This window comes from Thamnophis elegans, chromosome 12 (genome assembly GCF_009769535.1).
Source record: "Thamnophis elegans isolate rThaEle1 chromosome 12, rThaEle1.pri, whole genome shotgun sequence".
NCBI lineage: Eukaryota > Metazoa > Chordata > Lepidosauria > Squamata > Colubridae > Thamnophis > Thamnophis elegans.
Window position 1 is genome coordinate 3,044,542 of NC_045552.1, and position 21,551 is coordinate 3,066,092.

The window sequence follows — 21,551 nt, forward strand, 5'->3', positions numbered from 1 at the left end:
TTGTGTCATATCAATCATCGGACGTTGGCAATCATTGTTGGCGATTCTATTTTTACCAACAACCACATGCAAAAGCATTGCTGAGTTTTGTCCAAACCAGTCCCTTAGGTTTTGAAGCCATGATGTTCTTCTTCTGCCTGGACCTCCTTTGCCTTCAATCTTTCCTTGAAGGAGGATTAAGTGAGGGATGTCCTATTTTTCCACATCATCTTGTCCGAAATATTCTAACTTTCACTTTTCCGTGGTCTTATTTCCCTCCTCATTTCTGATTTTGTCGACCCAAATTATACGTAACAGCCTCCTGTCGATCCACATTTCAAATGCTTCCGGTCTCGTCAAGTGGCTTTCTGTCCAGAGATCAACTCTCTACTCGGTAGAGCAGGATCGAAAAGATGTTAATGTCTGACAAGCCGGATTTTCAGTCTTAGGCTTATATGGGAACTGCAGAAGCCCTTTTCCATGTTGAAGAAATGCTATTCAAGTTTTCTCTCTCTTCACCTTTACTTAGACTGGCATTATTCCAAGTATTTTTTTTTTAAATCAAATTATAAGCAGCAGAAAGTTTCCATGTCCCGCCAAGAGAGGGCATTTTGTCAATGGCTCAAAGGAGTCCTCAGAACCTCCTGGCCTGTCCCTATACACTCCAATACGCTATTTTAACAAGAGAATGAAGTGACCGCCAAAGGCTTCCCCTAACCAGATTTTCCCCTTCAAGATCAGATCACTGGCCAATGTCCAAGACAACACAACCGCATCCTAATTTGTTTTTCTTTGGAACACCTGTTCTGAATGGACAAGGACCGCCCCCCCCCCGGGGGGTACAGATTTGTAACCGACACTGTTTGCCTCCAAAGCATCAGAATTGTTTCCTTTTCCAGACTCCAATCCCAAGAAAAGCCTTGTTTAATTTAAAAAAATAATAAGGGCAATCCAAAAGCGAGAAGCATCACATTAAAATCCTTCGGGGAAACGTGGTGCAACAGCTTGGATCATCTCTTATTTCCTCTCCCTCTCATAGCCGATAATCAGCTTCCAAGTCTCCCAAAAGATTAAACAAATCCCGGGTGAGGATTAAATGTGTTTTCTCCTCGAGTAACGTTTTCATCTTTCCAAACTGTTGCCTGAACCACAGTAGCTACCGGAAACAGATCTCTTGATTCAATGGCCTGCCGTTTTCTCATTAACAAGTGCTAGCAAAAAAGGTGCAAAAAAAAAAAGGATTTCTCTTCCCAGAAATAGAACCAAAAACGAGAAGCCGTGCCTAGACAAATGGGGGCTCAGTTAGGAGATCTTGCCAGGTATTACATCCAAGAGACCTCCCGCTCCCCCAAAAAAGGTAAAATCTTCCTCGTAATCTTCTCCTAATAACAAAGGCCCTTGGCCAGTTGGGTGGGAAGCCGATTCATAATGCAAAGCTCAGATTTACTCTAAGCTGCAGAAAAAGCTGACTTCTGGGCAAGCCCTCCTAAACTTAAAACAGCAATGCATTAAAATGAATTTCTGCACTCATCGATTAGAATTAGGCAGAGTTGTTAAACTGCAACGCTGCACCTAAGGGAAGATATCTCTGTATATCCCGTCAGAAGGTGAGCTGGCGAGTTTCTGCTCTTCGGTCTTTCAGCAACCTGCAGCTTGATGGCCCGTTTAAAGGCAGATCAAGTTGGTTAAGCATTAAGAGGCAAAGTGTAGTTCACTAATGACATCGGATTAATAAAGCAGATACTCAGAAGGAGAGGATATTTTGCAGCTTGGGGCTAAACTGTGAGGTCCTTGGTGTTCTCTGAGCTTCGGCGGCTTTGTTGCGGATGTTTCATGGCCAAACTAGGTAACGTCTTCAGTATTAGAAAGGAGTGGGGTTTGGAGATTGTGTGGTCTTTGGTGCTCTCTGAGCTTGCTGGTTTTCTTGCAGACATTTGATGACCCAACTAGGGAACACCATCAGTGATTATGCTACTACTGATAATGTTACCTAGTTGGGTCATGAAATGTCTGCCAAAAAAAAAAAATCAAGGCTCAGAGAATACAAGGATCCTGGATACTCAAAATCTTCTCATCCCTATGAATTATTTAACCAAAATCTAATTACTCATATTTTCTTATTTGGGCTGAACCAGCTGAAACTATGATTCACAGTTGCTCAAGAGAAGCCAAGGTCTTGAAGCTATTTCCATAGGCCACGGTGATGACCTCACAACAGGAGAAGGTGCTGCACATCCGGGCGGCAGGGTCATGTGGGAGTTGGCCCCTGAAGGCATTGCTTAGATCAGTTCTTCTCTTCCCCCCTCCTAGTCATGCTCAAAGTGACCAAAAGGGGAATAACTATCAATAAGTCAACAGCTATGTTGACTTATTTTCTTTTTTGGGGGGAATGAAATATATATTTGTTGAAGCCTAAAGCATTGTTGGATACACTGCATGATGAAAACTCACATACTGTACATCAGGGGTGTCAAACTCAACGCCTGGGGGGCAGTTTCAGCCCACAGGGTGCTTAGATCTGGCCTGCATGTCTGCCCTGGAAGCAGCAAAGGACTGGCCCACCACGATGCCTCTGCCAGCAAAAACAGAGCTTGGGAGTGGGCTGCAAGAGGCGGTCGCAGCTGAAAATGGAGCTTGCTGGCATAGCGCTCAGGCCACCACCTGCGCCCCCCCCCAACATGAGTGATGTTGATGCCAACCTCGGACCACCTGAGGTCAAATACACAACCGTGGATATGGCCCCAAAAGAAATCGAGTTTGACACCCCTGCTGTAGATCGAACCGGTTTAGTGGATGTGATGGGAGGTATGAACAGATCATCCTCCCGGCCCGAGGGGGTAATCCTATCTTATTCTGCTAAGGCCGCAGGAGGACCTTACCCCCTTTCACTTACCTTGAGGATCAGCCTTTTTGAAAGCGTTGCCAGCATCCACAAAGCTCATAGCTGCGTCATGTTTGTTCTGCAACTGGAGGTGGAGCTGAGCCGCCTGGCAGAATGCGTTCCCAGCAGCTAGGAGAGAAAGGGAAGAGTCAAAGGGGGTGGGGCGAGGGGAATGAAAGGCCGGGGACTTTTTAATATGTCACTAAAAAAAGTTCAAAGCCAGGTCCAAATTCTGAAGAGTTTGTGTTTTATCCTCCTCGGCTAGAGACGAAAAGGGTAACAGGAAGGAAAAGGCTTGGAGCGTACAATCTTAAGTCACTTCGTCATCACTGCTATCAAATCTTAGGGCACACCCCACTGCTTGTAGAGCAGTACTTAAAACTGCAACCACCTCCACAGCTTTGGGCAGTGGCAATTCCACAGCCAATGAGGTTTAGTGGGAATATTAGTCATTGTTCCGTGAAACTAGCCGGAACAGCACTTGCCCAGCCCTTCCTGGTTCTGTAAGGCTGTTCAGGTACTTCCAGCAATTGGACTGAGGAATGTACCTCTTTGAGGATGATCTATCATAGGGGTCTCCAACCTTGGCAACTTTAAGACTTGTGGACTTCAACTCCCAGAGTTCCTCAGCCAGCAAAGCTGGCTGAGGAACTCTGGGAGTTGAAGTCCACAAGTCTTAAAGTTGCCAAGGTTGGAGACCCCTGAATTATCAGCAGACAAAGTGATGTACGCGTATCTTAGCAAGCCAAATATGCCACAGGATCAAACAGCTACATACCACTCCAGTTCTTGGCCATTTTGAACATGTTAGCCGCTCTGGCATAGATATCGCATGCTTCTTCAATCCTGGAGGAGCCACCTCTAGGGAGGAAAAGAACACGGCGCATCAGCAGAGAACAGGTAGAATCGTTTACCTGCAAAAGTGCAGGAGATGACCAGGCTGAGCCAGAAGGAGGGGTCAAACGGGTCATCAGTCATGAGTCCCTTCATGCCCACAAGGCATCTAAGTCCAGCCCACCTTGATTCTATTGACTCCTATCTACCGCCAATTTGCTTTGACCATTAGTAGTTCAGATTCTTGTAGAGAGCTTAAACTTGCAATAAATCCTCTGATTTCCCTGGCACTTCATAAGAAATATCTAAAGAAAACCCTCCCTTTCTCCATATTGAATACCCAACAGTTGTAGCGCTTAATATGTTGGCAAAAAATATATATACAATTATTTTTTCTTTGTGTATAAACATCTACATGTTTACACCTTTCTGAATAAGAAGCTACTATTAGTCACATAATTCTAACAAAAAACTATGCATGCAATTATATAATGGCATGGCCGTAGGGGCCCCAAATACAGGTTGTGTATTTCACAACAAGGAACATGAATCAAACGAAAGGCATGTATAGCTTTATTTCAATCCAGATAGTAATATGATGTATGAATAAAACGATTGTTGTTTAAAGTATATGCTTTTATAAGGCATGGAACTGATTAAATTAGATCTGCATTTCACTTTCAGTTAATACTTAGAAAATACTAAAGCACAAACCTTTGGAAAATCAAGTCCCCCTCTTAGAAATAAATAAAAGAGAACTGTGTGTTACAGACCCCAACATAAATACTAAACAATGGAGCTTTAGATTTATAGCATAATCAAGTCACACAACTTGTACTTTATTGGATTTTAGTGTTTCAGTTCAAATAGCATCGGCTACTGAAACTTTTAAAACATATAACTTAAAGGCGCTAATGCTTTAACTGTGCCCACTACAGTTAAATCTATTAAACCAGACCTCATGGCTGGAGCTCAGGAAAAATAGTTGATTCGTGTCTTCCAGAAATCAGACATCATATCTGCCACAAAATGTTGCACCTGGTTATGCCAGCTCTGCTCTAATCCCACCAGTTTGTAGACAGCTTATATTTTGTCCTACGGTTCCAGCATATTCCCTTCCAGAAAGCAATTTTCCCTGCTCTGTGACTAGAAACCTACAATTCATTTTCTTCGAGAATCACTTACAGATGGCAGTCAGACTTTGCCAAATGCCAGAGTTTCAACCAAATAAAACCCAGGAAAAGAAAGTATTTTTAGTTAATGTTCTCTTGAAACATGAGAACAGAAAGGAAGGGGCCAAACTAAAGGGGCCAAGGAACACAGAAATAATATCTCAACGCATGTATTTTGAGATGTTAAATTTCTTCAGTCAGTTCTGAAAAATGTACAGAATCCAATTTGGGAGATTTCCAAGCCATAGTGGTTGGAAACCTTGCAGCCTCTAAGGAAAGTTGAGTTGTCAGTCACGGCTTAGCTCAGAGACATGAGTGATAAATTCCAGGAAAACATTTTAACTGTTGCCCAAGATACACGGAGTATGCTGGCCTGGGAACAAATTCACAGGGCTGGATGCAAAGAGGCATTTCAAATACAAAAAAACTCTCAGAAAATTTTGGACAATTAAATAGAGCCTAAAAAAAAAGGTGGGTCATTGTATATCCAACATATAAGCTAAATGCTAGGGAGCCAAAATGTTTCCTCAGGCTACAATTCTGCACAACATTTTATCCTTGATAACTAAGAAGAATTTCTTAAAGTAATCTAAAATGCTGCCTGCCAAATAGTTAAGAGGACTTTCTCTTAACCAAAACAAAAAACAAAAAAACCCACCACCATGCTATTTTCTTATTTTTTCGGAAGAAGCCAAGGACATGTTTAACATGGAAGGGATTTATGTACTTTCTTATACTAACTAGCCAGTCAGTGGCATGTAAACAAAATAAATGAGTGTAACAGACCAATATTTTAATCCACACAATGCATTGGCTGCCCTCACGAATTGCATTTTGCTATGTGGTAGATAATTTCGATGGCCTCTTCACAGTACTTCCGTAACGTTTTTTTTTCTGGGAGTAGACATTGTTCTACGCAAATCCCACCTAGTTACTACCAGTGTGTGATGCTCCCCCTTAATTGCCTCTGTGCACATAATTATTCCCAGCAAACCTAGCATAAAAACACCTAGGTGACATCATTATTGCTTGCAGAGGAAGTATCTGGAAAGTGAGAATCTTCATTATTACAGTTTCTTTACCTTCTTCCAGGTAACACACACCGTCAATGTTGGCAATAAGGTCTACAAATCTACAAATTTTTGTCATACCAGGCTTTTATTCACAGTCTGTGGGCGAAAAATAAAGACCAATGTCCTGCTGCAGAAGTATGTGCCACCTCTCAAGTCGCAGACTGACATTATATATAATAGAAGGAATTAACCTTTGTCATACACCCTCCATTCTCTTTTTGCCCACTTGGCAACAGTTGGTTGCATTGCCTGTGGGAGGGAAGGCATATAGCTTTAAAAAAATGAAGATCAAACTGCTGCACTTCCACTCACTTACATCATGCTTTCAGGGAGGAAAAAACAATTTCGCTTGAACTAGAGATATTACTTGGGTGCATGAAGAAATAACCTTAAGCAATTGGTTGGGAAATATTTTGTCCCATTTAACTGACCTACTTTTGGCATAGGGCAACTTTTAACTTTGGTGACTTGGTTAAGATATCTAACATCTATTCTAAATTTGACTTCTGCACCAGGCCACTCCCTGAGTGAAGGCTCATTGTAGTATGTGTGCATTTCATTCTCCAGCTATTTCCGAAATGCAATGGGACTTTCATTCACTTGGTTTTGTTACGTTGACAGCTAATTTTATGTCCTACTATGCTGCCCTATTGGGGAGATGGACGGCAGATAAATTTCATAAATACAATGTAATGTGCCTTACTTGCTTGTAAACAATCCCTTGAATACTTGGAAGAATGTCCTTCTGTGAAGATAAGCTGGATCCATGCAAGTCTTATGTGTGCCCAACTTACTCTGATCTGCAAGCGCCTAACACTACAGGGAGTCCATGACTTACAACCACTCATTCAGCAACCACTGCAAGTTATGACAACACTGAATGAGCAGTGTTCCAACTTGTAGTTACAAGATCACGATGACACAAGTGCAGGGCAACTGGCTCACATTTATGGTGGCTGCAGTCACTCATGATCACAGGATCGCAACTTGTGACCTTCCTTGATGTCTTCCCACAAGAAATTCACATAAGTTGCTGACACCACTTTTTCTCAAGGAGTTCTACTCCTTGCTCACTAGTAAGTGTCTGTCTGAAGCACTCCCACCTATCAACAGCCCTCCCCAGCCAGCTCACACTCCCTAGAGCCCACCCACCACCTCTGCAGGCTCACCTTCAGTCCCTAGCACAGGGGTATCACCTGGCAGCCCATGGACTAGATGCGTCATGCACAGGCCACGCCCACCCCAGCTTCATGAGGTGGGAAATATCGCAAAACATTACATGACAGCGTGATGCCGCGAGTTTGACACCCACCTCGCCGGGTCCCTGTGCTTCTTGGTGCCAAGAGCACCCTCCACACTCCTTGTCTGGAGCTCTCATCTCTTCCCACTTAACGATCCACATGGTCCTGTAGTTATGATGGCAACCGTGACCAATGTCACTAACTGGAGTGGTCACATGAGGGTTACACTTTACAACCACATCATTTAGCACCAGGCGTTTTGGTCCCAATCGCGATCATAACTGGAGGACTGCCTGTAGAGCTCAGCAGAATTTTAATTTTAGTCAAATGAAAATTCATGAAGGCGGAACAATGAATGATAAACTACACTGTTGTTCTCTAATAATATCATTCACACCTCTGTCATTCCTTAAGATTAAATTAGCATAGGAAACGTATCCTCTTTATGACCTCCTTCAATCTTGTTTTGGCAACCATTAAAATCTGCTCTTTTTTCATACTGGGCTTCAGATAAAGAATAGTGCCTTAAATCAAATAGATTAGCTGTTCTACAGTGCTTAGCCCTGCTGCCTGCTCAAATTTTTAGCAATTATATTTCTACTATCTTGATAGTAAAAAAAAAAAATCCACTAGCATCATATTACTACTAAGACCCATACTTTACAATTTCTTTTGAGTTCCTGGAAGTCTTGCCCACACATTTCCAGACAGTTGTTGATTGCGCACTTTATCATCATTCAGCATCTTTTTTAGATCAGAATAAGCCCCCAAATGCGAACAACTATGCCAAATCAAATAGAGCGCAAACCCACTCCTTCTACCACTGATGACGTTCCCTTATTGGGTCATGAAATGTCTGCAAGAAAACAACCAAACTCAGAGAGCACCAAAAACTCCACATTCTGTTGTAATATAGTTCCTTGTGTAGGTGTGGGTCACCCATGGCCCAGTTCATACCAGGGCATGCAGAGCCACGCTGAACCACACAGGAGAAAACAAACTCCTAAAACCCCATAAAACATCCTGACAGTTCATAACATAACATCCTGAGATGTGCCCTACCAATGACGCCCAGGATTTGACCATATATAGACAGAACTTCCCTGAGCAGTAGATTAGAAATTGTACTTTTACAGGCTGTTTTTAACCACATGCTATTGCTCCTCCTGCCTTTGTCCTATCTCAATAAAAGGGGCTCTCAGACCCCCAATCTGGGTCGCTCCATCCCGAGAAAGATCGTGTCCTGTCTTTTCTCCACATTGGCCTCATGGACGAACCACGGGAACATCACAACATTCCTCCTCCTCCTCCCATTCCCTTTTTGGCACTGAAGAAACTCAGAGAGCACCAAAGACCCCCACAGTCCTAAGCCTCCAAATCCATGTGGGGAAACCAGTTTCACTGAACTGCGTTCTTAACCAACTGCAGTGACTCACCCTTAACAAGTGTGGCAAGACCCCTGGCTTCCTGGACATACATTGTTTCAACTCCTGCCCCCCAAAATGAGGCTATAGAGCACTGCACACCAAGACAACTTAGACACAAGAACAGTTCCCCCCCCCAACGCCATCACTCTGCTTAACAACTAATTACCACAACACTGTCAAACTATTCACTAAGGCTGCATTACTATTACTAGTCTCATCATTCCTATCCCCCATCTCCTCCCACTTATGACTGCAGGACTTTGTTGCTTGTATCCTTACGATTTATATTGATATTGTTTCCTGATTGCTTATTTGTACCCTATGATTATCATTAAGTGTTGTGCCTTATGGTTCTTGATTAATGTATCTTGTCTTTTGTGTACACTGAGAGCATCTGCACCAAAGACAAATTCCTTGTGTGTCCAATCACACTTGGCCAATAAGGAATTCTATTCTATTCTATTCTATTCTATTCTATTCTATAGAATGTATCTTGTCTTATGTACATTGGGACCATCTGCACCAAAGACAAATTCCTTGTGTGTCCCATCACACTTGACCTATAAGGAATTCTATTCTATTCTATTCTATTCTATTCTATTCTATTCTATAGAATGTATCTTGTCTTATGTACATTGGGACCATCTGCACCAAAGACAAATTCCTTGTGTGTCCAATCACACTTGGCCAAGAAAGAATTCTATTCTATTTATTTCTCTTCTGTTTTCTGTTCTATTTTCTATTCTATTCTCACTCTACTCTACTTCTATTCTAAATTCTTCATTATTCTATTCTATTCTCAACAAAAAACCTCGCCTGGCCACTTAAATTGGGGGTGGTGGTGTTGGTCCCTTGTGGTCGTAAGTCGAGGACTGTCCGTACCAGAGTCCGCCTAAAAACCGTTTTCTGCCCCTCAAAAAAACCCCACCGCGAGGCAGCAAGGCCCGCATCCGAGAGACCGGGGCCCGCCTGACAGCTCGGCCGGACGGGCCAAACGCCATCCGGGCCCCTCACGGCGGGAGAAGCCGGCCTCACCTTCTCCTCCCTCTCTCTCTCTCTTTCTCTCCCTCCCTCCGCGTCGTCGGTTCTTCGCCTGACAGGCCGCCCCTGACAGGTTCTGGCGGCGGCGCTGGGCCTTACCCGAAGAGTCCCGAGAAGAAGCCGTGGGAGCCACGGATTTTCTTGTCCGCCTCGGCCAGCAGCTGCAGCGCCTCCTTCTCCTTGCCGCTGGTGTCCATCGCCATGGCCGGCGGAGAACGGCCCCGCGCCCCGCGGAGAAGCCGAAGCTGAGGGGAGAAAAGGCCGGACAGACGGACGAGCCTAACTGTCTCCCCTCACCGCGGTCGCTCTCCCTTCAGGCTGAGGGGAAAAAAAGAGACGTCGCCTGACGCCCCCACGTCGGCACGCACAGCCAATGGGCGGCGGCGGCGACTGTAATTCCCGCCCCCAAACCCCATCGGCACGTGATCTAAGCCGCGCCCCCTCCTCTCTGGGCCGCCGACGCTCGCCCCCCGCCGGGAGTCTCCCTCACGTGACTCAAGGCCGTGCTGACTCACCAGTGTCACGTGACCTCGGGCGACGTCCACTGCCGCAAGGCGAAGACCGCTCGGGTGGTAGAGTCCAGGAGAGGGGGGGGGGACGGGGAGGGGGGGGTTTAAGGCCGAGTTGGGCTGTACCATTTTTTTTAATTTACGGGGGAGGGGATTTGAAATCCAATGCTTCGCTCAAAGGAAACTGGAACTGCGGACTTTTTTCCAATGGGCGCTTCGGGTTTTTTTGGGGGGGGGTCCTCCAATTTGCCCATGGTCCGCAGCCCGGTTGGTTGGGGATTATGGGATTTGTAGTTCAGTGACCTCTCTTAGTGCACCCAAGCCAGGAAGTTCTTGGAGGCTTGAAAATTCAGGGGGAAAGAGCACATTTTGCAGGCGTCAAATTTGCAAAATGCAAAATTGCAGCAGTCCCATTGTGCCCATCTCAGGATGTCTTCTAGATCTGGGGGGGGGGGGTGTCTCCGAACTTGGCTATTTTTTAAGTCTTGGGGGACTTTGACACCCAGAATTCCTCAGCCACCATGTCTGGGGAATTCTAGGAGTTCAAGTCCCCAAGTTTTAAAGTTGGTCTCCTGCTTGACGCAGGGGTCTCCAACCTTGGCAACTTTTAAGACTTGTGGACTTCAACTCCCAGCAAAGCTGGCTGAGGAACTCTGGGAGTTGAAGTCCACAAGTCTTAAAAGTTCCCAAGGTTGGAGACCCCTGCATCAAGCAGGAGACAAAGTGATGTACCTGTGTCTTAGCAAGCTTTGCTGGCTGAGGAACTCTGGGAGTTGAAGTCCACAAGTCTTGATTGTAAATGTGTTTTTATTTTCCATTTTCATTTCGTACAGTCACATATATACTGTGCATAACCGGGGCCATATAACATTAAACAATAAACACAGCCATTCCTCTTGTCAACAATACCCCCCAAAATAGAAACCCAATGTACCTCTTCGACCCTCCATACACCCTTTCTTTCGCCCCCCCCTCCAACTTTCCATCTTAAGTCCACAAGTCTTAAAGTTGCCAAGGTTGGAGACCCCTGATCTATCAGCAAAGTGATGTACCTGTGTCTTAGCAAGCTTTGCTGGCTGAGGAACTCGGGGAGTTGAAGTCCACAAGTCTTAAAGTTGCCAAGGTTGGAGACACCTGATCTATCAGCAGACAAAGTGATGTACCTGTGTTTTAGCAAGCTTTGCTGGCTGAGGAACTCTGGGAGTTGAAGTCCACAAGTCTTAAAGTTGCCAAGGTTGGAGACCCCTGCGTCAAGCAGGAGACCCTATAACATTTCAGACAAGCGACTGTCCAATTTCTTCTTAAAAACCTCCAGTGATGGAGCACCTACAACTTCTTTTTTATTATTTTTTATAAATTTTTATTTTAAACACATAAACACATCAACAAAAACAAACACGTGACTTAAAAACAACATAGGAACAAGAAGTTCCATCGTATATCATACAGCAGTTCTGTATCGGTTTCTTTGCAGTTAGTGTTTTCCCTTCTATACATTTCTATCTTTCGTTCATAATCTCCTTATTCGTTATCCGTTTTCATGTACAATTCTATATTTATTTATACTTAGCTATTTATAACCATATGTTTTTTACCTATATTGTGCTTTATATTCTTACTATCATTTATTCTCTTACATACAATTCTAGGTATACATTCACATGGTTATTCTTTTTCTTTGCCATCCTTATACTATTGTTATTCCATTTAAAAGGTTATAAGGTACAGTTTGGATGGTTTTGTTTACCATCCCTAGCGCCTGTTGTGACACCACCTTATTTTCTCTTTCTTTTCTCTCTCCCTTCCTTCTCTACTTCCTTCCTTCTTCCTCTCCTTCCCCTTCTTTCTTCCCTTACCTCTCCCCTACTCTGACCCTCTCTCTTCCCCTTCCTACCCACCTACAACTTCTGACAGCAAGCCGTTCCATTCGCTAATTGTCCTCCCTGTTAGGAAATTTCTCCTTGCTTCTCTCCTTGATTCATTTCTTGTCCGGTCCTCTAGAAAATAAGTTGACCCCTCTCCTGTTAGCAGCAGCCCTTCAAATGCTGGAATCCTGCTATCATGTCACTCTAACCCTTCTTTTCTCTAGATAAGCCAAACCCAAATCTCGCAACCTTTTTTTCCCCACTGTTAATATCTGCTAGCTCTTGTCCTCAGCATTTTCCTTCTGCGGAAAACCAGAAAGCTACAGAATTCAGACAGTCTTTGCCAGGGAAGTCCAGCATCCCGGCAGCAAATCCCAAATGCCGAGAGGACACTTGAAGTGGGGGGAAAAAAACGTAACACCACTAACGGCACGATAGCAAAATAAATGCATAAAACTTTGCAGCCATCGCCCTCCCAAGCGTTGAAAGGGGGCTACGCCAGATAAGGGCATCCTTTGTGGCTTGACAGCTAAGCAGGAGAGAGACAAGCTTTCAAAAATAAAAGGCAGCCTAATTGTCCCGGGAAGGAGCCCCCTCCGGGGTGGGGGGTTGTGGGGGGGACGCTTTTAGCCCTGCTGTGAACTTTTTAGAGGAGCCCTACCGGAATCACTTCCCCCTGTAAAGGTTAGCCTGTAATCCCATTTTGCTGCACCAGGAGCTGTGAGACTGCAAAGAACTAGAGGCTGCCCTCATCTCAGGATAACAAAGGAGTGAGTATATCGCTTTACAGCCTTTGTTTTATCTCCCGGGTTAAGGATGGCAAGGAATCTGGGGTGCCAAGTAGTAGGTTTGCCTTTTGGTCCTTGGAAACTTTTCGCCTTGCCGTTCACACTCCCAAAAGCTGCCTTTGACGCATTTGGGAGGGGATGTTTTAACGGGAAGGAAGCGGGATGGGCAGAGTGGAATCCCAGCAGCAGAAAATTCACCTGTCGCTAAGGAACCTTTTGGCTTTCCTGATGGATGGATGGATCCAGTGTGCGTGTGCGTGTTTGTGTGTGTGTGTGTGTTTGCAAGATTGGGTTGAGCCCCTGGTGGGAATTAAAACCTAATTCGCCTTGCCTCCCTCCAGATTCAAGTAGGTGTGTTTTTGAAGCATCTCTTTTCGGCTATCGGATGAAATTGATAACGGTGAAATCGATGTCATTGGGAGAACACAATACAGGCAAAATAATGCATTCAAATTTGCATTCTCGTTTTAAATTGTTGTCCCCAAACAAGCACGCTCTTGGCACAAGCACAATATTCGTTTATTTATTTATTTATTTTTCTTCTTAGGTGGTTGCAGCAGCATACGGAATTTTTTTATTTTTATTTTTTTGAGGCAAGTGTGCAACAGATAACAACATCTCCGTTTTCCCTACCTTGGTGCATCCTGGTTGTGCTGGATTACAACTCCCATTCATTCCAACCAGCATGGCCTTTTGAGAATGATGGGGGTTGGAATCTCTTTTATGGGTTTAAAAAAAAAAAAAAAACCACAGGGAAGGTTGCCCCAGCAATATGGGGCTGCAAGCTTGAATGGAATAAATTGTGTGTGCGATTGTGAGATTGAGAGAAGCAAGCAATGGAATAAATTGTGTCATTAATAAAACATATTAAACATACATTATATGTTTAATGTGTGTGTGTGTGTGTGTGTGTGTGTGCATATATATATATATATATATATGAGCCAAGGTGGCGCAGTGGTTAAATGCAGCACTGCAGGCTACTGCTAGATCAGCAGTTCAGCGGTTCAAATCTCACCGGCTCAGGGTTGACTCAGCCTTCCATCCTTCCGAGGTGGGTAAAATGAGGACCCAGATTGTTGGGGGCAATATGCTGACTCTCTGTAAACCGCTTAGAGAGGCCTGAAAGGCCTATGAAGCAGTATATAAGTCTACTGCTGTTGCTATATATATATATATGACTCTGTAAACCGCTTAGAGAGGCCTGAAAGGCTTTTGAAGCAGTATATAAGTCTACTGCTGTTGCTATATATATATATATATATATATATATATATATATATATATATATATATATATATACACATACATACATACATACATACATACATACATATATATATATATATATATATGTATATATATATATATACTTAAAGTCACAACCCCTGGTATGCCCAAGTATGGGAGGAAGGTCACACTTCCACTCTCCTCCCATACTTGGGCATACCAGGGGTTGTGACTTTAAGTATATACCTCCCACCCTGGCTGGCTGATAAGGAGTCGTTCTCTGTAGCTCAAATGGTTAACTCCCTGCCTGGGAGGCAATAGAGCACAGGTTCGATTCCCAAACTTGGGTATGGCTAGCTGATGAGAGCTAAATAGCTTGAAATAGATCTATACTAGTCTCCCTTTATTTATTTATCAGCATAAATATAACATATATATATATATATATATATATATATATATATATATATATATATATATATATATATATATATATATATATATATACACACACACACACACACACACACACACACACACACACACACACACACACACAATATATATATATATTATATGGTTTTTTATTTTTATTTTTTTATTTGTGCTGATAAATAAATAAAGGGAGACTAGCATAGATCTATTTCAAGCTATTTAGCTCTCATCAGCTAGCCATACCCTTACTGGGATTCGAACCTGTGCTGTATTGCATCTTAGGCAAACGTCTTAGGCATTAAGCCACAGGTCTCCTCCTTATCAAAAACAAAAAACAAAAAAACCCCACACAAATATAACAAAGGCAACAGTAAAAATATTGGGTTTCTGTCGTGATGGACTCTTGTGACGAGCCGATTGACAGATGATGGAAGCAGTTAGCTTCCTCCCATAATTGGGCCTACCAGGGGTTGTGACACTATCTATCTATCATCTATCTATCTATCTATCTATCTATCTATCTATCTATCTATCTATCTATCTATCTATCTATCTATCTATCTATATGTTGCATTTGTGCTGATAAATAAATAAAGGGTGAGTAGTATAGATTTATTTCAAGCTATTTACCTCTCATCAGCTAGCCATACCCTTACTGGGATTTGAACCTGTGCTGTATTACATATTAGGCAGTTGTGTTAGCCACTAAGCTAGCCACTATATATTTGGGCATACTAGGGGTTGTGACACAATACATATATACATATACTACTGTAATTATAATGTATATATATATATATATATTACATATTATATTACATATAATATGTAATAATATATTACATATTATATTATATTCATTATAAGCCAGCCATGCTAAATAGACAGACTATAAAAAAAGACCAAAAAAAATCTGGGACAAAGAGATTTCTAAACAGTTTGGTGGTATTAATAGTCTATCTCGAAAAAGGGTATCTGATCTTGCTGACTTAATAATTAAAAGCTGGCTGGGGAATTCTGGGAGTTGAAGTCCAAACACCTTCAAGCTACCAAGGCTGAGAGAGGCATGGCATTAAATCTGATTTCTGAATTGTCCTTTAATATAATTAATAAAAGATCCTCTCCCTTACCAGGACGCTATGATGTTTTAGGCGATGGGTGTTGTAGTCAACAGCATGAGAACATTAAGTAGAACAAGGGTTTCTTTCCCCCCAGGGTGAAACGAGGGTGTAAAAACCAATATAATGTAATTGAGAAATCTCTATTATTTTATATTTTAACCTTTTATACTAGCACTGGCTTACAGGCCAGTGGCTTTCCCCAAACCAAACTATGCAAAGATTCTGCTCAGAAGGTCCCAATCTTGTATAAAGCCGTCATTTTCCATTTCATTCTCCTGTAAGGTGAATTGTGTGGAGTGATTTAGCCCCGTAGCTCTTGAGGACGTCACTGTGGAGATTGGATTTGCGCATTGTTTCTGATCCCGTTTTGCCCCTTTTCTCCCCCTCTTTTGATCCTCACTTTAAGACCGCAATGGAAGATGTGAGCTCCAAAAGGGTCAGCGACTTCTTGCAGAAATGCGTCAAGCTTGAGGACGACGGGGAGCCTCCCTCCAAGGAGATCTTGGAAGTTCAAAGTCTCCCTCTACTCAGTGCTCCATCCTATCCTCAGACAGTGCAAGGTATGAGAGTTTCCCCAGGAATTGCTGCACCCTAGAACGGTGTTTTTTCCAACCTTAGGACTTCAACTCCCAGGCAGCAACTCTGGGTGTTGCTCTCTTTAAGTAGATTTATTTATGTATTTCTCTATTGATTGATTAGGGTTTTTTCCCCTACCTTTACTACTTTATAAATAAGTCAAGGTGGCAAACATACCTGATACTCTTTTCCCCTCCCCCTTTTGCCACAATAATTCTATGAGATTAGTTGAACTGAGAGAGAGAGAGAGAGAAAATGGCCCAAAGTCACCCAGCCGACTTTCATGCCTAAAGAGGGACTAGAACTCCCCATCTCCTGGTGATTGGTCCAAAGTCACCTAGCCGGCTTTCATGTTTAAGGCAGGACTAGAACTCACCATCTCCTGGTGATTTGCCCAAAGTCACCCAGCTGGCTTTCATGCCAAAAGTGGCACTAGAACTCACCATCACCTGGTGATTGGTCCAAAGTCACCCAGCCGGCTTTCATATTTAAGGCAGGACTAGAAATCACCATCTCCTGGTGATTGGTCCAAAGTCCCCCAGCTGGTTTTCATGGCAAAAGTGGCACTAGAACTCATCATCTCCTGGTAATTGGTCCAAAGTCACCCAGCCGGCTTTCATGCCTAAAGCGGGACTAGAACTCACCATCTCCTGGGGATTGATCCAAAGTCACCCAGCCAGCTTTCATGTTTAAGGCAGGACTAGAACTCTTTGTCTCCTGGCGATTGACCCAAAGTCACCCAGCGGGCTTTCATGCCTAAGGCAGAGTAGTGATTTCTAGGCCAGCCCCTTAACCACTAAACCAACACCCTGGTAATTTGTAAAGGAGAAGAGTGATTGTATCGTAGAAACTGGGAAGGGACCTAAAATAAGAATTGTCGTGAGGTCCAAGTAGCCGTATAATGAAAAGTGACGTCAGCCTTGGACGATGGGGCTCCCATCCCAGCTCCCCCTTCCCAACCCTTTGATATGTGGCCCATTCAACTATGTTGAACCGCCAATGTTGGGGTTACTATGTCCTCTCCCCTTCCATTTTGACAGAGGAGATTTCAATGGTTTTCAATACTTGTGCAGTGCCAGCCAATCTGGGCCCCTGTGCCAGGAGGCGGCGCGAGAAAGGCCACGACGGGACCAGCACGTCTCTCTACGTCGACCGCCGGAAGTCCAAAGTGTGGAACTACTACACCAAGCTGGGCGACGCCTACGTGGAGTGCAACGTCTGCAAGAAGCAGCTCTCCTTCCACAACAGCACTACCACCATGCGGGAGCACCTGGTGCGTAAGCACAGCATCCGTGACACCCTCCTCTCGCAGCTGAAGGACGACCAGGTGCCGGAGCCGGACTACGTGGCTCAGGAGAACGCCATCAAGCGATTCCGCCAGCTGACTCCCGAGAACAACAATCCCTACCACGCGGGGGTGACCTGCGCGGAACCCAGGACGGACGTGATTCTGGAGCTGGTGCTAGAGATGATCTTCCGGGACCTGCACCCCCTGTCCGTGGTGAAGGACAAAGGTTTCGGCCTCCTCATTGGCTACTTAGAACCTACCTTCGTGCTCCCGTCCCCTGTGCAGCTCTCGAGCATGCTGTGGCATCGATACAACGTCGTCAAGCAGCACCTAGAACACTACTTGCAGACGGCTCAGTCGATTGTCCTCTGCGCCGAGTTCTGGCTGTCTCACCCCAACCAGAGGTACCTGACCATCGTGACGAATTTTATCGATGGAGAGTGGCGGCGGGCCAGGTGCATCCTAGAAACCCAGCAGGTGCACGAGAAGAAAGCGGAGAGCAACCTGGGAGAGCGGCTGTACGCGGTCCTCACAGACTTCGGCTTGTCCAACAAATCGGTCTTCTGCATGATGCACGACAGCCTGCAGGGTCTGGAGGCCCACGCGTCCCAGCTGAAATGCGTCTACGGCTGGACCAGTCTGTGCTGCGCGGCTCACCTGCTGCACCTTTGTGTCAAGGCCGGCCTCGAGGCGGAGCAGGTGCAGGAAGCACTGACCGCGGCTCGGAGCATCGTCCGTTACTTCCAGCAGGACGCCAAGGCGACTTGCTCCCTCAATAGCAAACTGGAAGCCATCAACAAGACCAAGCTGAAGTTGGTGACGGACACTGGGGCTCGGTGGATAACCACCATCGAGATGTGCGAGTGCCTGCTGGACCTCAAGTGGGCCGTCATGTCCGTTTTGGAGGAGCATCCCAAGGGGCCGTCAGCGGTCCAGAATTTGGCCGACCACCAGTGGAAGCTCTTGCAGGACCTGGTGCCCGTGATGAGGACGCTTAAGATCGCCACGTCCTTCTTGAGAGAAGAGCAGAACTTCTCCATCTCCTCCCTGATGCCTTGTATCCACGGCATCGTCACCGCCATCGGGCAGCAGTCCGAAGAAGCCAGCGATGTCATCAAAACGGTGGTCAACAATATCAGAGGGGAGCTCACCCAGCGTTGGGGTATTCTGGAGGAGAGTAAGTTGCTGGAGAGCCCGGCGGTAATCGCCTCGTTCCTAGACCCTCGGTTCAAGGAGATGAGGTTCCTCAGCCCAGGTCTACGGAGTGAGTTGCACAAGAAGGTCAAGGCCATGTTGTCCCAGTTCTTCAACCCTCAGACCCCGCCGACCAACCCCTTCTGGGTGCCCAACGCGGACTACAAAGCAGAGGGGAGCGAATCCGCCGGCCAGCTGTCTGCTCCTAAGGACCGAGGTTCAAGCGGACAACCTCAGAGTATGTATGACATCCTTCTGGGGAAAGACCCAACGGAGAGCATGCCCGAGATCCATCAACAGCTGGAGAACTACATCGTGGAGCCTCTTTGCAAGCGTAGCACTAACCCCTTGGACTGGTGGAAGAGCAACGAACACCGGTTCCCTTCGGTGGCTCGGTTAGCCCGGCAATATTTGGCTATACCGGTGACAGTCGTGCCGCCGGACCAGGCCTTTGCTGTGGGCGAAAGTGCGCTGGAGCACCGGAGAGGCGTGCTGGCTCCCGAAAACCTGGACCAAATTCTTTTCTTGCACCAAAATTTTGACTTTTTAGAATCGATGCGAAACCCGAACGAGAATCTGACTAAGTCTGGGCACAGCCAGTATTGAATGATTTAAAAAAAACAAAACCAGGCGTGGGAAGAGCATAGAAATCAGCGTATCCTGATGCAGCCAATACGCCGGGAAGGGAAGGAGGGAGGAAGAGGACGATCAGTTTTAGGAAAAAAAACAAAGGATTAAAAGATGATTTTCAGGTCACTTTTGTCAAACTGGAATCGGGAATGAGGTCATCCTTCGGTTTAAAAACCAGTTTGCCTCCTGCCTAAGCTTTCCCTATAATGTAGAATCTCAGTGTTTCTCAACCTTGGTGACTTTAAGTCCTGTGGACTTCAACTCCCAGAATCCCCCAGCCAGCCAGCTGCTGGCTGGGGGATTCTGGGAGTTGAAGTCCACAGGACTTAAAGTCGCCAAGGTTGCGAAACTAAACAACCGGTGTAGATTGTCCCGTAAATAAGATTAGCTTTTGGTTCTTTTTTTTTTTTTAATGAGACATACAGGTAGTCCTCGACTTACAACAGTTCATTTAGTGACAGTTCAAAGTTACAGCGGCACTGAAAAAAGTGAGTTTTTCACACTTAACGACCGTTGCAGCATCCCCCATGGGTCACCTGAACAATACCCAGACACTCGGCAAGTGGTTGATGTTTACGACCGTCGCAAGGTCCCAGGGTCACGTGATCCGCATTTGCGGCCTTTCAACAAGCAAAGTAGGTGGGGAATCCAGATTCCCTTAACGGCCGTGTTGCTAACTTAACAAATGCTAGGATTCGCTTGAATCCCACCACTGCTCGGTAGGATGTGAACAGCTCAAACACAGCCCTAACTGAATTAAGAAGCAAGAGCAATACAATGCAATAGCAGAGTTGGAAGGGACCTTGGAGGTCTTCTAGTCCAACCCCCTGCCTAGGCAGGAAACCCTATACTGTTCCAGACAGATGGCTATCCAACATCTTCTTAAAGACTTCCAGTGTTGGGGCATTCACAACTTCTGGAAGCAACTTCTGTTCCACTGATTGATTGTTCTAACTGTCAGGAAATTCCTCCTTACTTCTAAGCTGCTTCTCTCCTTGATTAGTTTCCACCCATTGCTTCTTGTTCTGCCCTCAGGTGCCTTGGAAAATAGTTTGATTCCCTCTACTTTGTGGCAACCTCTGAGATATTGGAAGACTGCTATCATGTCTCCCCTAGTCCTTCTTTTCATTAAAATAGACATACCCAGTTCCTGCAACCGTTCTTCATATGTTGTAGCCTCCGGTCCCCTAATCCTCTTTGTTGCTCTTCTCTGCACTCTTTCTAAAGTCTCCACATCTTTTCTACATCGTGGCGAGCAAAACTGAACACAGGATTCCAAGTGTGGCCTTCCCAAGGCCTTATAAAGTGGTATTAACCCTTCACGTGATCTTGATTCTCTCCCTCTGTTGATGCAGCCTAGAACTGTGTTGGCTTTTTTGACAGCTGCTGCCCACGGCTGGCTCCTATTTAAGTGGTTGCCCACTAGGACTCCAAGATCCCTCTCACAGTTACTACTATTGAGCAAAGTACCACCTATACTGTACCTGTGCATTTCGGTTTTCTTGCCTAAATGTAGAACCTGACTCTTTTCACCATTGAATTTCATTTTGTTAGATAGTGCCCAATGTTCAAGTTTGTGAGTAGCTTTATAGGAGCGCAGGAGGAAAGGAAAGCAAACTCATGGAAACCAATAGATGAAGATGTGCAACAACCAGTTACAATTAGTGCCTGAAAAATAACCATAATTTATAAAATGCCAGGATATATGCCTGCTTTTCAAAGTGTTTCATTTTAACTAGACTGCCTTGGAGGAACCTGGGTTTTGTTGCCATCCATAGGACATGCGCTGGCTATATTTCAAGTCATAATAATGGCCTCTCGCTTTGAAAGGTTCATAGAGAGAAAACTCATGGTGCTTATTTATTCTATTTTAATCCTATTTAGCAAGTAATAAGACGCAAAGCTAAGTGTTCTGACTGAGGCTTCCCAAGAGCCTGAAGCAAACTCCCTGTCCCTTTTATTAATTGACTGTGAATTCGGCTCATTCACATCCAGCAAAGCCTTTCAAGGGAGGATTTACGGTCACAGACCTTATCTGGCTTGGAGAGCTGCCAGGACGATATCCGCAAAACTCGGCAAGGAGTCACGAACTAATTAATTGAACTAATTGTCTCCTGCAAACTCCACTCCCCTTTTGATCCCCTTTTATTTCCTTTGGGAAGGGACCATTCATCGTCCACCTGTTGGCCTTACTCCCAAGTCCACCCCTGCTCTTTAGCTGTTCCCTTCGTCTGGCAGCTCTGCTCATGCGCACACTGGGAACAGGC

At 44.9% G+C, this 21,551-nt stretch overlaps 2 protein-coding genes across 4 annotated transcripts in view; one reads left to right on the forward strand and one right to left on the reverse strand.

The window, feature by feature from the left end:
• Positions 1-9,983, reverse strand: part of NAPA (NSF attachment protein alpha) — a 22,052-nt gene extending 12,069 nt beyond the window's left edge. The window contains exons 1-3 of the mRNA XM_032228493.1: positions 9,748-9,983; positions 3,639-3,721; positions 2,873-2,989 (exon numbers count right to left, since the gene is read on the reverse strand). Coding sequence (XP_032084384.1) covers positions 2,873-2,989; positions 3,639-3,721; positions 9,748-9,851 — 304 coding nt within the window. The 5' untranslated portion in view covers positions 9,852-9,983. The remainder of the gene's footprint in view (positions 1-2,872; positions 2,990-3,638; positions 3,722-9,747) is intronic.
• Positions 1-19,567, forward strand: part of LOC116516091 (zinc finger BED domain-containing protein 1-like) — a 23,469-nt gene extending 3,902 nt beyond the window's left edge. Inside the window, exons 1-3 of one of the 3 annotated variants that reach the window (XM_032228489.1) lie at positions 12,117-12,792; positions 16,003-16,156; positions 17,213-19,567. In XM_032228489.1, coding sequence (XP_032084380.1) covers positions 16,009-16,156; positions 17,213-19,260 — 2,196 coding nt within the window. In that variant the 5' untranslated portion in view covers positions 12,117-12,792; positions 16,003-16,008 and the 3' untranslated portion in view covers positions 19,261-19,567. Of the gene's footprint in view, positions 1-12,116; positions 12,793-16,002; positions 16,157-17,212 lie in introns of those variants that run through there. The other 2 variants (XM_032228492.1, XM_032228490.1) reach the window with 2 other exon arrangements.
• The last annotated feature ends 1,984 nt before the right edge of the window (positions 19,568-21,551 follow it).